General features: G+C 39.5%; 1 protein-coding gene across 1 annotated transcript; it reads left to right on the plus strand.

Annotated features, from left to right (window-relative positions):
• The first annotated feature begins 1,584 nt into the window (after positions 1-1,584).
• Positions 1,585-9,696, plus strand: zc3h12b (zinc finger CCCH-type containing 12B). The gene is made up of 5 exons (XM_083987381.1): positions 1,585-2,359; positions 2,512-2,651; positions 2,900-3,134; positions 3,337-3,443; positions 3,561-9,696. Exons 1-5 carry the CDS (start codon positions 1,728-1,730, stop codon positions 4,979-4,981), a joined length of 2,535 nt encoding a protein of 844 aa, XP_083843507.1. The 5' UTR covers positions 1,585-1,727; the 3' UTR covers positions 4,982-9,696.
• The last annotated feature ends 4,181 nt before the right edge of the window (positions 9,697-13,877 follow it).

A 13,877-nucleotide genomic window follows, 5' to 3' on the forward strand; every position in this document is an offset into this window, starting at 1 on the left:
AGTTTTCTTTTTTTTCAATGGTCAGCACTGATATCTGTCTAAGTAATGTAATCTTTTATTGCAAAATATGCTGCCTCAAGAGTTACAGTGGAGTGTTTTAGGGTAGCTGTAAGTGTTCTGCATTTACCGGCTGCCTGAAGAGAGATGATGTGCTGTGTTTGTGTTAGTCGTGACTGGTAAAAAGGAGTTAGCTGATGACAAGGCTGTGTTGCTAGGCAACGCACATCATGGGCTGCGCCTCTTGAAGCTCGAAGCTGGCTGTATTCTACCCTCTGCAAGACAGGGGGAAAGTAGTCTAGTGTTTCTGTTCACGGATGCACTAATTATTAACATTATTTTGATTTTCAATATCCCTGGGTAAAAAAAACGTAGATTCAAAGCTGCTGATATTGTTACATGGTTTGTGCTGCAGCCCCTGACACCCACCCTTTTGAAGTCCCACTCTGCTTTACCATAAAACTGCTTTGTTCCCTAAGTAATTTTGTTGAATTCAGATTGTCAGAGGGCTGCAGGCACAGGGATAAACTGTTCAGCCCACACTCTGTCTCAGGTTGTGTTAACTCGTGCATTTACCCCATGTGTCTGGCTGGTGTGAATCTTGTTTTCTGAGCCGGTAAGCTGTTTGTGCTAATAGAGCTGAGGGTCGTTCTACAGTAAAGGGCATAAACATGTTTTATACAGAGAGACCAGTTTTTATTTTCTAAAAAATAAGCTTGAGAGACAGGAAGGTCAATGAAGACTTTGGCTTTTGCAATTGTAGCACCTACATGGAAGATCAAAGACAGAGATGTTTTGTTTTGATTGTTTTATTGTAAACAAAAACACCAGTGAATATTGGCAACACAAAACAGCAAATTCAGTTTAAGTGGCATGCAATATCTGAGACTGCATTTAAGTCGTGGTGAAGTGGAGGACACTGTCATTCGTTTGATATTACTGAGAATTGGTGATGCTATTTCCGCCTAACTCGAGCAAAGATTCACATTTCAATTACCTGTTTCATCGGTAGCTTTCTTAGTGCACACCAACAGCAACCAGCGGAAACAAGTTTACAACTACACGGTTGTCGACACTCTGATCAGGGTTGCAATTAGTTACAGCTTACACGTTCTATTACATCACTAGTTGGAAATTTGTTTGGCTGGTGTGACTCAGATAAGGAGCGACAGTCATACAAAAAGTATAGCCTGCAGTCTTGGCAGACATTGCAGAAATGCATACTAAACAGAATAATACTGTAGGCCTAATTACTTATATGTGTGAACCACAAATACCAAAACACAGTTAGACAAAGAGGGCGTCCACACTAACACATCACATCAATTCCTGCATCACTGTGGTTTCTCTTTTTGGTTACGGTACTTGTTTATATGTGGGAGTGACTAACATGTTCCATTTGTCTGAATAATTGGGTTAGGGTTAGCTCAAGAGAAGTGTTTCCCATAGGTGAGAATGTATTGGTCTACCACAAGTGGGGCAGTTTTTTTTCTTCTGCAAAATGATTTAGTGGTTGAAGGTTAACATGCATATTACTAACTTACCTTGTCATTTTTGTGCTTCTTTCAGGTTTACATAGTTATTTAGCCTGCTCACATAGGCGAGAGTGTGCTACTTTGGCCCTACACAAACCGCCTGTAGTGCTGAAGTCCAACATTGAGTATGATTCCCTGGTGGCAGTGGAGGTGAGGAAGCATGGGGTGGAAATCCGAGGTGTCGAGACAAACGTGATGACAGCATGGTCCATGGTGGAGAAGCTCAAAATGGAAAAACGCCCTTGCAGGGAGGAGAACATTGACTCAAGCGAGGCCCAGCACGCCACTGACGAGTCTGAGGATGGGAGCAGCTCAGAGAGCGAGTCGGAAGAGCAGCAGCACCAGAGGGTCCAGGTGAACAACAGCAGCTGTAAGAAGCGGGAGCCGTTGGCCGTCACGAAACCCCATCGACAGCTCTGTCGCTCTCCGTGCCTCGATCGGCCCAGTTTTTCCCAGAGTAGCACTGTGCAAGATTTCCGCGAAGATGAGACCAGCTCGGGACCAGGGATCAAGCCCGCCAGTGAAAGGGAGTACCAGACCAAGATGGAATTTGCTTTGAAGTTGGGCTATTCAGGAGAGCAGGTGGAGACTGTGCTCAATAAGTTAGGGGCAGCTGCTTTAATTAACGATGTTCTCGCTGAGTTAGTGAGGCTTGGAAACAAAGTAGAGCCTGAAATTCAGCCTTGCAGCAGCACGGCCACATTAATTTCACGGCCCCCCTGTGTGAAAGAGATCGCTAGTCCAGAAGTGTCGGTGGAAGAAGAATCTGTGGATACCTTCGATAACCTCAGGCCCATCGTCATTGATGGCTCAAATGTGGCAATGAGGTAAGACATGGCCAATCATTCACCCCTTTTTAAAAAAAAAAAAGGTTTATGCTTGATTCAAAGTGCATTATCTTCTGAAGCATTTTCCAATTATTGATGGCAATTTTGTGTGCACGAAGTAAGACATTTTACCAAATTGTTTTGTTTTGAAGCCATGGAAACAAAGAGGTATTCTCTTGTCGTGGTATCCAACTTGCTGTTGAGTGGTTCCGGGAAAAAGGACACAAAGACATCACTGTGTTTGTCCCAGCCTGGAGGAAGGAACAGTCGAGGCCTGACGCCCTCATCACAGGTAGTAAAAGTATTTCAGTTGTAGTTGATAATATCTGTATGACTATTTACCGCAGGACAGGTCTGTAGGCAGCCACCCTTCCTGTTAGAGAGTCTTATCTTAGCATTTTTTCATTGTGACTGAAATGTGAACTTGTAAGGTTAGCAAACTATGGCTGCGCGCATTGCCATCCAATATATATTATGACATGCAGAAGGTTTTCAGTGTTTCTTAATAAGATATTGATCGACTTGAAATGTGTCTTTCAGATCAAGAAATATTACGGAAGCTGGAAAAGGAGAAGATCTTGGTTTTCACCCCATCTCGGAGAGTTCAAGGCAGGAGGGTGGTGTGCTATGATGATCGCTTCATAGTGAAGCTGGCTTATGATTCTGAAGGAATTATTGTGTCAAACGACAACTACAGGGACTTACAAAATGAGAAGCCCGAGTGGAAGAAGTTCATAGAAGAGCGTCTCCTGATGTACTCATTTGTCAATGACAAGTAAGAGATCATGATATATATCTTGTTTACTACAATACAATACAAAATTTTGTCATAAAAATTGATTAGTAATACAAATATTTAATAATTTAAACCTCTAGTGACTATCTGTGACAACCTTATTTAGTCATTGGTGTATGAGTTTTGCTTATTGGAACGTTCTGTGCTGAGGTGACAGTTAATAATGGCATGTTTTTGATAGGTTTATGCCACCAGATGATCCATTAGGAAGACATGGTCCAAGCCTAGAAAATTTCCTCCGCAAGCGCCCTGTTGTTCCAGAGCACAAAAAACAACCCTGCCCCTATGGTGAGTTTCCCAGATGTCTTTTCAAAGCAGTGTCTGAATCCACGTTGCATTTTGGCCAGTACATTTGAAGTGTTTCGTTTTCTTGACTTGATCTATGCTTCTTTTTTTTTTAACAAGGGAAAAAGTGCACATACGGACATAAGTGCAAGTACTATCACCCAGAGCGTGTGAACCAGCCACAGCGGTCAGTTGCTGATGAACTACGAGCCTTTGCCAAACTGTCTGCGGTGAAGACGATGAGTGAGGGGGCTTTAGCTAAATGCGGTATTGGTCCAGCAACTGCAAAGGGAGACAGCAACTCTGAGGCCAAACGTGTGGCGCCCAAACGTCAATCTGACCCCAGCATTCGTTCGGTGGCCTGCGAACCTCCAGAGGCACTGTCGGTCATTCGGAAGTCTGAGACAAATTCAGTGCCTTCCCTCGTGTCTGCTCTCAGCGTGCCCACCATGCAGCCTGTCAAGAGCCACGCAGCTGGAGCCTTGAACACACGATCAGCCAGCAGCCCAGTGCCAGGTTCTTTGCAGTTCTCGCACAGCTCTCTGGAGCACATGTCCAGTGTACAGTACCCACCTATTTTAGTTACCAATAGTCATGGCGCCTCTGTTACATACAGTGAACAGTTCCCAAAGTATGACTCAGTTAGCGACCATGGATATTATTCACTGCACAGTGATTTTTCAAACATGAGCATGAGCAGCATGCATAATGTCGATAGTTTCTGTAGCATGGAGCACGAGCATGGTGTGTATCAGAGAAATCCCAGCCACTGCCCTGAATCCTGCCTCAGCCATTCAAACAGTGACTCATTCTCCTCTTACGGGGACCTGTACCCAAGCTCTGTGGACAGTAGTTTAGAGGAGAGCATGAAGGGGCAGCAGCAGTCTCCTGCACAAGGTAGAATGCAAACTTTCTCCCATGGGTTTCGTCACGAAGCGTTGTCTAGGGTACAGAGTTACGGACCAGAGGAGCCCAAGCAGGGCCCCCGGAAGCAGTCTCACCTAGCGCCACATATCCAGCATGCTGCAGTGGGAGCCAGGTCCAGCTGCCCCGGAGACTATCCCTTAACTCAGAACATCCTACCACCTTTGTCCTCACAGCCCACACGGTCCCTTGGTATGACTCGTATGGACAGCATATCTGATTCAAGGTTATACGATAGCAACCCGATGAGGCAGAGGCGACCTCCACTGTGCCGAGAGCAGCATGCGAGCTGGGACCCTCTCCCTTGCGGTAATGAGTCCTATGGATATCATTCATATCCACTGAGCAACAGCCTGATGCCGTGTTGTGAGCGGGTGATGGTCCGCAGTATGCCAGAAAAAATGGAACAAATCTGGAACTCACCATGGGAGACCCCGTCTGCAGCTGAACACCAAGAGCGGTATGTCATCCCAGACCACCAGTATCAAACATATCGGAACCTTTGTAACATCTTTCCCGCTTACGTAGTCCACTCGGTAATGGAGAAGAACCCTCATTTGACAGATCCACAACAACTTGCCGCTGTTATTGTTACAAAACTGAGGTCATGCCACTGAGCAGTTAACCGTGAGGAAACAAATGAAGTGACGTGGTAAGGAAGAGAAAGGATTCAGATTGCAAAGGTAGGCACTTGTTCAATGTTGCTGCATGTGCAACATCTGCCCTCAGGAGTTATTCATTTTTTTAAATGATCGGAAGTTACATGGGAGATCACAATTTACAGCGCTAAGAAGACAGACATAATCAGCATAGAGGAAGTTTGTCTAGTAGTTGAATTGTGAGATGTTTCACTTAATGAATCCTACATTTTTATATAAAGTGTGCTGAAGTAGAAATAAGGTAATACCTTACTAGAAGTATGGTTCATCATAACACATTCATACAACCTGAGCAGGAGCTACATAGCAGCTTTGCACCATGTCCATAATCAATATACAGAGTTGTTCAACATTAGACAGGACTGTTAAATGTCCCTAATATCAATTTATCTTTATTTGATTACATGTTATAGTAAATCATTTAGATGTGTTCATTATTGAATAAATGAAAACTAATGAAATAAAATAGTAGCTTGCTAGTGTAATACTGACCTTTGTCCTTTTATGAGTCAGTGAACTAAGTGGATGAGTAAACAAGTTAGCTACATTGCAGCACAGATGAAATAGAAAGTAATAACTCAGCAACATCTCCCACATTTGCCTTATTGAATCTGACATAAAAGTATGTCAACATTTGTACACCATGTACTTTTTTTGAAGATCTTGTTCAGGGCCTGTGAATGTGTTATGAAAGGAATCTAAAGTGTTTCTGGTGCAGTGGAGCTATAAATAACCGAGCTTGGGTCTGCCTCTGCTGTAAATAATTCTTGTGTCTTTATTTTGTGCATTTATTTTGAAGATAATTAAGAGGGAGGTAGGTACATACCTCACAGCATGAACTATGACATTTAATGGCCTTATATCTGAATGACCTCACGCTTTAGTCATTGTCTGATTAGTTTCAATGAAAGTCTTAGTCATTGAAGCCTCCTATACTTTCAAATGTAAAAGCACTATCTCAGTATCTAAAGAGATATATTTTCTCAGCCTCACTTAACAAAGCTACTATTTTGGTAGATTTTGACAGTGCACAAAGCAAGCCAAAAAAGAGATTTGACTTGTATGCATGTGCACATATTTATGTATATATAATCACACAAAAGCCATTATTTCAAAGTCATTTATAAGCTGCTAAATAATGCCAAAAAAAGATAGAATTTATATAGTGTCAGTATTCTACATAACTTTACATTTTGGTGCACAGGATTGATTGAAATATAGTATAAACTTGGTTCACAGATCTGATTAGATTATAGCATTAACTAACATCTGTGTTTGGATCATTTCCTATGGTGTATAGTTACCCTTCAGATTTTATTAGATGCTGTATCCAGAATTTTCCTATTTATATCTTTGTCCAACTTGTTGCTCTGATTTCAATGTGACAATATTCAAAGTATCTTTGTCAAACAGTAGCTATAATTGACTCCTTCAAGTTGTCAGTGGAGCGGTGTGTCTTCATTGGTTAAAAGTCTACTTTTACATGCAATTAAGTAATCTGATCTTCTCCAGCTTTTGTCACTGACCTGATTTCTGACACATACATGAGAAACCCAGTGCCATTTATCAGAGTAAGACGTTAGATACATGACATATCACAATTTATATACTGTAGCCATTGCTTATGGCCATCTAAAATGATGAAATCTAAAGTTTGGAAATATTTATTTATCAGTCCCAAAGTCAATGTGCCCATGTCCAATCACTAAACACGCCTTTCAGTAAATAAAGTTAGGTATTATTACTATTTCACAGAGCCTGCATTGTTTCACTGCCACATTTCTGCAGTAGCCCAGAACAGGCCAATCAAACACTGGCTTTTTTGTCATTTGAAGGCCACCCTAGGTTCTCCATCACACTTAAGAAAAAAAGAAAAGGTGGAGGGTATTTATTTGCATTCTGCAACTTCACCACTAGATGCCACTGAATCCTACACATTTGTCCTTTAACATATTAGATGCACATAAAGATATTGCAAACTTGGTTCAATGTGTGAAGGAGGGATAAGGCATAACTGCTTTGTGATTTTAAAAAAAACTTTTGAAAAGGATTTTAAACATCCAAATTGCATCTGATTACATCTGAAGAAGTTGCCTAGTTTCATGCCTTAACCTTATGTCTGACAGTTCCCTGGTTTCTTAAGTGCATGTAAATGTAGTGAAACTTTGCAAAATCATTCCACTGGGCTGTGATATGACTTAGATTAGGGACAATTTATAGACATTTCAAATTATAGAAGAAAACAGCATTTAACATCAAAGTTTAGATGTTTGCACAAGGAATTTCGCAACAGACTGAATATTTACCTGATGTTACATTTGTCAGATAAAATGAAAAAAATATCTGTAACAGTTAGGATTGAGGTGAGTTAACTATTGGACTCATTTTGTGATATCTTGTAGAGTATGACATCTCAATAATTGTATAAAAAAATGAAGTGAATGCTAGAAAGCATGTTGGAAAATACATTTTGTTATTTGGGTGGCGTAGGGGGTTTGGATCAGGGAGCTATTTTGCTCAGATACAGAAGTACAGTATGCATACATGCAACCAGTCTCCAAGGATCATGGAAGGGTTTGGCTGTGCCTTGCAGCACATTGCTCTCAGGATGCTTTCAGTTTTCAAATGTTTGGTCTTTTCCTGCCAAAACCCAGTGGTTGCAGGCAAGACTTTACTCTGATCAAGTAGTGATATATTTTGTGGAAATCCTACATGTAACATGTAGTACCTTAAAGTTAAAAAGTCTGTCATGTATAGTTTAAATGTGGAGATGGTATTGCAAAACTTTGTACTATGTTGTGTATATTCACGTTATGCACCTTGAGATCTAGAAAGCAGGGCTAATAGGGTGGCTTTACGTGATACAGCTTCAGTCAAATGAAGTAATGTAGGCGCCCCTAAGGGTGCTCAGTTCCCATGCAGCCAATGATGATTATGGCTTTAAAAAAAGAAACTTCTCAAAGACTATTTGATTTGCTCACATTTTATAGTATGATTATTGCCTTGTAGTTGCTGAACCAGTGATTATGATAGACCCTAAAATTTATAAATAAATAAATAATGTGGACTTGGATATGATAATGTTGGATGCTGGTCAAGTTTGGTATGGCCACTAGCTCACCAGATTAAACCTACCACTCATTCACAATAAATCTTAATGAGTGGGGCACGTCAACATCAGTTTAGCTAAACACATCCACACTCCCAAGAGGATTAATTCCCTTGATTTTCAAGATCTATTGTATTTTCTCTAGCCTTACCCTCAGGACAAAGTGGTGCATGAAACATTTAGCCTTCAACTGCAGAGAAGTTGTAACATGTAAAGACAACCTAGCTAGATCATGATTTGAGTGTATTTAAAGGGAAATGCCACTTAATTTCAGCACAGTAACCCGAGGCCTGCTACTGGATTAAATTACTGCGTATTACAAATTTACTGTATAGTCCCCGCACCCCTAATGTTCAGTGTCAGATTTGTAAGTAAATACTCCAATGTGAGTCACATGACAAACTAATACAGTGGGGGAAGTTTAGTGTTTTGATGTTTTACTAACTTAATTAATAAAAATTCCAGTAGGTTTGGCTCCCAGACAGCTTCAGGTCGTGTTTAAATGGCATCGCATACCTGTAAATTTATCCTTTTGATGTAGGAAAATGTTCATGATTTTGAAGAAAAAAGGTATGAGAATTTTTAAACTGAGTGGTATTACTCTTTAACAGGGCTAATTATGTGAGCCTGACTGTCTCATTGGTGGTGCTTCAAAAATATATATTTCTTTATAATGTTTAGGTACAACCGTGGTATATGAACAGACATAAAGAAAAAAAAAATATTTGAATGTGTTTTGCCCAAATGAGTTTTGGGCTTTGCTGACTTTGTTTTTTCATGAAAAAGACAAGGCCATTTGAGGCCGACTGTCTGTTCATGAGAAGGTGAAACAAACTGCCTAAATGTTTCTTCATGTGAAACAATCAGATTGCAAGGCTGCTGTCAAGGTTGTTTCTGGCATTTGGCTAAAAGTTTGCGCGCCATCCTTTCACCTTGAGATTGGTGAATTTTCATAGATTCAAAAACAAATTCTCAGTGCACAAAGAATAACGTATGGTGTCACTGATGAAAGTCAAAATGTCAGCTTAGTTGCTTATTTAGAGACCATGATATGGTTCTTTAGTGTACCCAACACAGGAATAGCCGATTGCCCTGATGAATTCAGAGTACAATTATTTAGTCTGTTTAATTAGTAACAGTAATAGAGGTCATATCAAAAAAATCTAATCAAAACACTTGAATTAGGTGATGTTCACAAGCACCTGTGCCAAACAAAAGAAAATGTCAAATCATATTAAGCTTGGATTGATCTCGCCATATTGTCCCAAAAAGATGTGCACACATTTTTACTCATTTTGCTCACAACCTTCTGTGTCACTAATTATGGCACAGTGCCACGTTGCATGCACTTCTCTGTTATGAGATAAAATGCACTCATGGACAATGTGGGCTTAACAAGTTTTAGAGAAAACTCACATTCAAAGCCCTTTGGCCATTAACTGTGTGCCCGTGATGCTGAAAGAGCACTGATGGTAGATGCTCTATCCTCAAAGGTTGTTTTAAAAAAAATAATCCATGTGGACATTTTACCTACATCAAGAAAAAAGAAACAGAAATGTAGGAACATGCTCATTTCAGATTTTTCAGTTGTTGCTAAAACTACCTCTAAAAAGACACTCTGTTTTCACTGGGCCATAGATTGCATCTGAGGAAAAAGAAAACCCTTGCTATCAAAGCAAAAGGCTCTCGACTCACCAATCCAGTATTTTACTGCTTTGCCAAACGGTTACACACTAAAGGCCAGATGGTGGTTCATTGTCCCCACCCTCCCTTTTCTAAGTGCCGCAAACAAATAAGCCACAAATGTCTAGAATTGACTTTTGCTTGTTGATACAAATTGTATCTATACCTTGAATGTAACAAAATATGAAATGTATAATATGAAAATAGTTTTATTTAAATAAAGGGGAAAACAATCAATGCCATAATGTTTGTGACACTGTGTGTCACTGGGAGTAGCCCATTGGTATGTACTAATTCTTACTGGGTACAGTAGTTAATTTACAGGGACATTTACCTGCTACCTAGAAGTGCACAGATTCCCTGTGTACAGCAGTAAGCATCATGTCCTCTTTGTACAGTCACACGTGTGTGTGTAAATATATATATAGAAAGCGATCTGTAAATGTAACAGTTACTTCAGTTGTTCAAATAATTAGATTTCTGTGTCGTAAACTGTGCACCTTCGTTAAGTGCATCTATTTCCTCTAAGCTGACATGTCTGCTTTATGCTATTTTAATGGGAATTTCAATATTTTTGAATACATTTTGCCTAATAAAATATGCCAAAGTTATTCTTGGGTGGCTTTGTCAAATGTAATTTCTTATATTTCAACACATGGGTTGTCATGCAATGAATTCTATATTTGAGAAGATAAAGGATTTATTTTCCATGCACTGTAAACAAAGAGGAACTTAACACCAAACGCAAATTTGTGTTTAGTGTGACAAACGGTCAAAATAATTATACAGAAACTATAATCTGTAACTGGCTGAGGTTTGGGTGCCAGATGATGTCACCCCACGCCCTTCAACTGATCAACAAGACACAGATGATTATCAGTAGCGCCCTGATTCTGAATGGTAAATTCAGTGTCGGCTTCTCTTCAGATTTGTGTTCGGTGTTTAAGGCTCTTTGAAGATTAAGATCCTTTAAAAACTGGGATTTATTGAAGTGTTTGGCTGTTGATTTAATGACTAACCCTGTATGATGACAAAGCCGAGGTGTGTTGAATTGTGATTTCTTTTATTATTGAAATATTCACCAATTGTAATGAAAAATTTTTTTGGTATCTGAGGCCAGTTTGCATTAGACTAGTGCTATTTTCAAGATGTTAAGACTGATGTTGTGAGTATGATAGTAACTTGAGGTCAGGATTGGTTGTTAATGGCTAAGATCAAGACCAAAGTGATTTTCGATGTGCACACATTGCGTACCTGTTAGGAGACTTGGTTCAGACACACATACACAAACGGTTATGGTCAGATAATTGTGAGCCTCTTGGCGTCTTGCAGTTTGCGCTAAGGTAGAATTTAAAATTTGAATTTTTTGATGCACAAAATGCTACGACAAGAGGCACATGAATTTTAACACTGACTGTACATATATACAGTGTAAAACTCAGGTTAAACCACAAACATTTTAAATCACATACTTGGTTGTTTTCTATTGAACAATGCAGTGCTCACCTTTCTGAAGTAGTGTAGGTCTCCTGTTTGAGTAGACCATTGTGTCTGCAATGTAAAAAGGGAAATTTAAAGCAAGTTTTTTTGTGTTGTGATGATCTGCAGTATTGTAAACCACACTGAATGGAAAGCGTTGCTTTTATAGACCAAAATATACAAAAATAGACTATTTGGGTCTGTAGACTCAAACAAAATGTAAGTCTTAATGACAAAATGTGTTTCTCTCCGTTAATAAAGCAAAATTCTCTTCAAACTGTGTTTTTATCCTTTTTTCCTTCTTTTTTTGTGAATAAAATAATGAAATAAATAAAATAAGACAAGATTGCAGAAACACAAAAGTTTGTGTCTTGTCATGTCAAGTTTTTGTCTGAAGTGAAGAAAAGTAAAAAAAAAATATATATATATACACTATATAACTCATAAAAAAAGTTAATAGTTATATATAGCAATCAGTGTGTATTAGTTTGTGGGAATCAAACCTATGTAATAACTTTTATGCATCTTTATTAAGGAAATAGAGGTTTAGTTTAATTTAGACCTCGAGTCATCAAGAAGTCTCCATTGATTGCCATCTAATATCTTAAACGTCTTCCTTGGTTCAGCTGCTGTAGTTGTGCAGCAGATTACACACCACATGTGCACTATCTGCTGGTTAAATGGTGCAATAGCTCAGCACATGTGTTCAGACTTGCATGAAATTAGCAGACACTAAACCTACAATTGCTAAAAGAAAAATGTCCCTTCTATGACTAATAATAAAATATATGGAGACATGTAAAACTTTGAAGATATATTTTCCCATTTCTATCAGGTCTGCAAAGAATAAAAGTGAAATGAACAGAGCATTCAACTATATCCAGCCTGGAAAAAAAAAGAGAGACAAAATTTGGCTCTGAAGTCTGAGTCCTAAAAGTATTAATATGTTCTATTTAATGAGAGTGCCCTGGGGTAACAGTGAAAAGAAGATGACCTCTTACTCTGTTTTAAACATCACAGAGATATCACGCAACTCTCAGGCAAAAACATGTGATAAGTGGATAACTAGTTTTTGACTCAAGATCATGCAGCAGTCGTAAGAAGCTCATTGGTTGAGGTTGAGGCTGTGGTGGGTCATCCTGCCCTGGGAGTGCAGGGTCAACATACAACACAGTGACATCTCTGTGCTGTGCTCACTCTGGGAGTATTAAAGCATCAGCTGGTGCCCAAGGTCTCCAAAATGTAGTCTTTATTTTTGTTCTTCCCTTATTTTTTACCAGGAAGTCCCATCATGCTTGAACCAGAATATAGATCTTTTTCTTTTTTACTCAATTTTACAGCACAGAACTTAAAAGGGAATTTGAATATCCAAATAAATAGCTGTGGAGGAAGAGAAGGCAGGCAACTCAGTTTGACAGTGTTGACCACAGATTCTCTGGTGTAAGCAAGCATGAAGTTTAATCCAGAGGAGCCTGAGACAGATGTTTAAGGACTTAAACAGCGTTGAGCATTTACTGCACCTACAAAGACGAAGAAACATTTTGGTTTACTAAGTACTGGGGGAAACGTATGGTTCACTGAATCATCGTACTCCATCTGGTGCAAAAAGACAAGTTAAAAGACCTGAAGGCCCTTTCGCTCCTGATTTAGCAGTACCTACAAACTCTCTGTTAAGGCGAGGGAGATGTTATTCGACACACTTTCGGCCCACTGAACCTCTGACAGAGCAGTGTAATTTTTTAGAAAGCACAAAGATATTCAGAGTGGTATTTCTGTCCTGCTGGAAGCCGACTTTCCAGGACAATATTTATCCCTCCACAGGGCACGAGCCATCACACAATGGTTGGATAACCATGAAAACAACTTCAGTCTCACACCATACTACGCCACCCTGGTCACCACATGGCCCAGCTGGAATTTTCTGGTGCAATGTCTGATTTTTTTTTATTTTTTGCAACCACTACCGTTACAACAATGGTAACCTGTGTAGGAACAGGAATTTATCACAACATGATAATAATAATGAAAAAGAAGAAGAAGGTTATCACTTCTGCTTCACCTTTGGTTATAAAAACTAAATAGGCTACTAGTTAGCAGCACAACTTGTTGGTTAGTTTCTACGCCAAACTGCTGTTTCAGTTTGTCAGTGCTTTACACGTTTCACCCTGACATGAAACCACCTTAGTGCGCAGAGGCTTTCACTTTGACTCATTCACAAGACCACTGAGCTGTAGCCGCTCACTATCCAAAGTTAAAATCCAGATGCAAAACGCTCTTGAGGTGAGTGTGAAAATGTTGCAGTGCTCATCTAAAACGTCAGTTATCACTAGTGTCTTCACCACATTTATGCTTTACAATAAGTAGACGGTTTTCTGCAGATCTCCAGGCCCCACAGTTTAACCTCACAGGCAAAATGCAAAACCTCTAATGTACTGAAGGATACTGGGTCTCAAATCCAGTGTCAGAGATGTGCACAAACATGGCAGTCTGAGGGATAACATATTTCAAAATGAAATATGAGTCTACAGTATATTGACTGAATATTAAACTGAAATAAATTGAAATTAAGTTCAGTTTAAGCTG

The sequence above is a fragment of the Trachurus trachurus genome (genome assembly GCF_905171665.1).
Source record: "Trachurus trachurus genome assembly, chromosome: 14".
Lineage (NCBI taxonomy): Eukaryota > Metazoa > Chordata > Actinopteri > Carangiformes > Carangidae > Trachurus > Trachurus trachurus.

Bases quoted from the DNA above. Each gene is read 5' to 3' on its own strand.
- zc3h12b (XM_083987381.1), top strand. From the start codon at position 1,728: ATGACAGCATGGTCCATGGTGGAGAAGCTCAAAATGGAAAAACGCCCT. The intron at 2,652-2,899 runs GTAGTAAAAGTA...TGTGTCTTTCAG, and splicing joins GCCTGACGCCCTCATCACAG to ATCAAGAAATATTACGGAAG. The intron at 3,444-3,560 runs GTGAGTTTCCCA...TTTTTTAACAAG, and splicing joins AAAACAACCCTGCCCCTATG to GGAAAAAGTGCACATACGGA.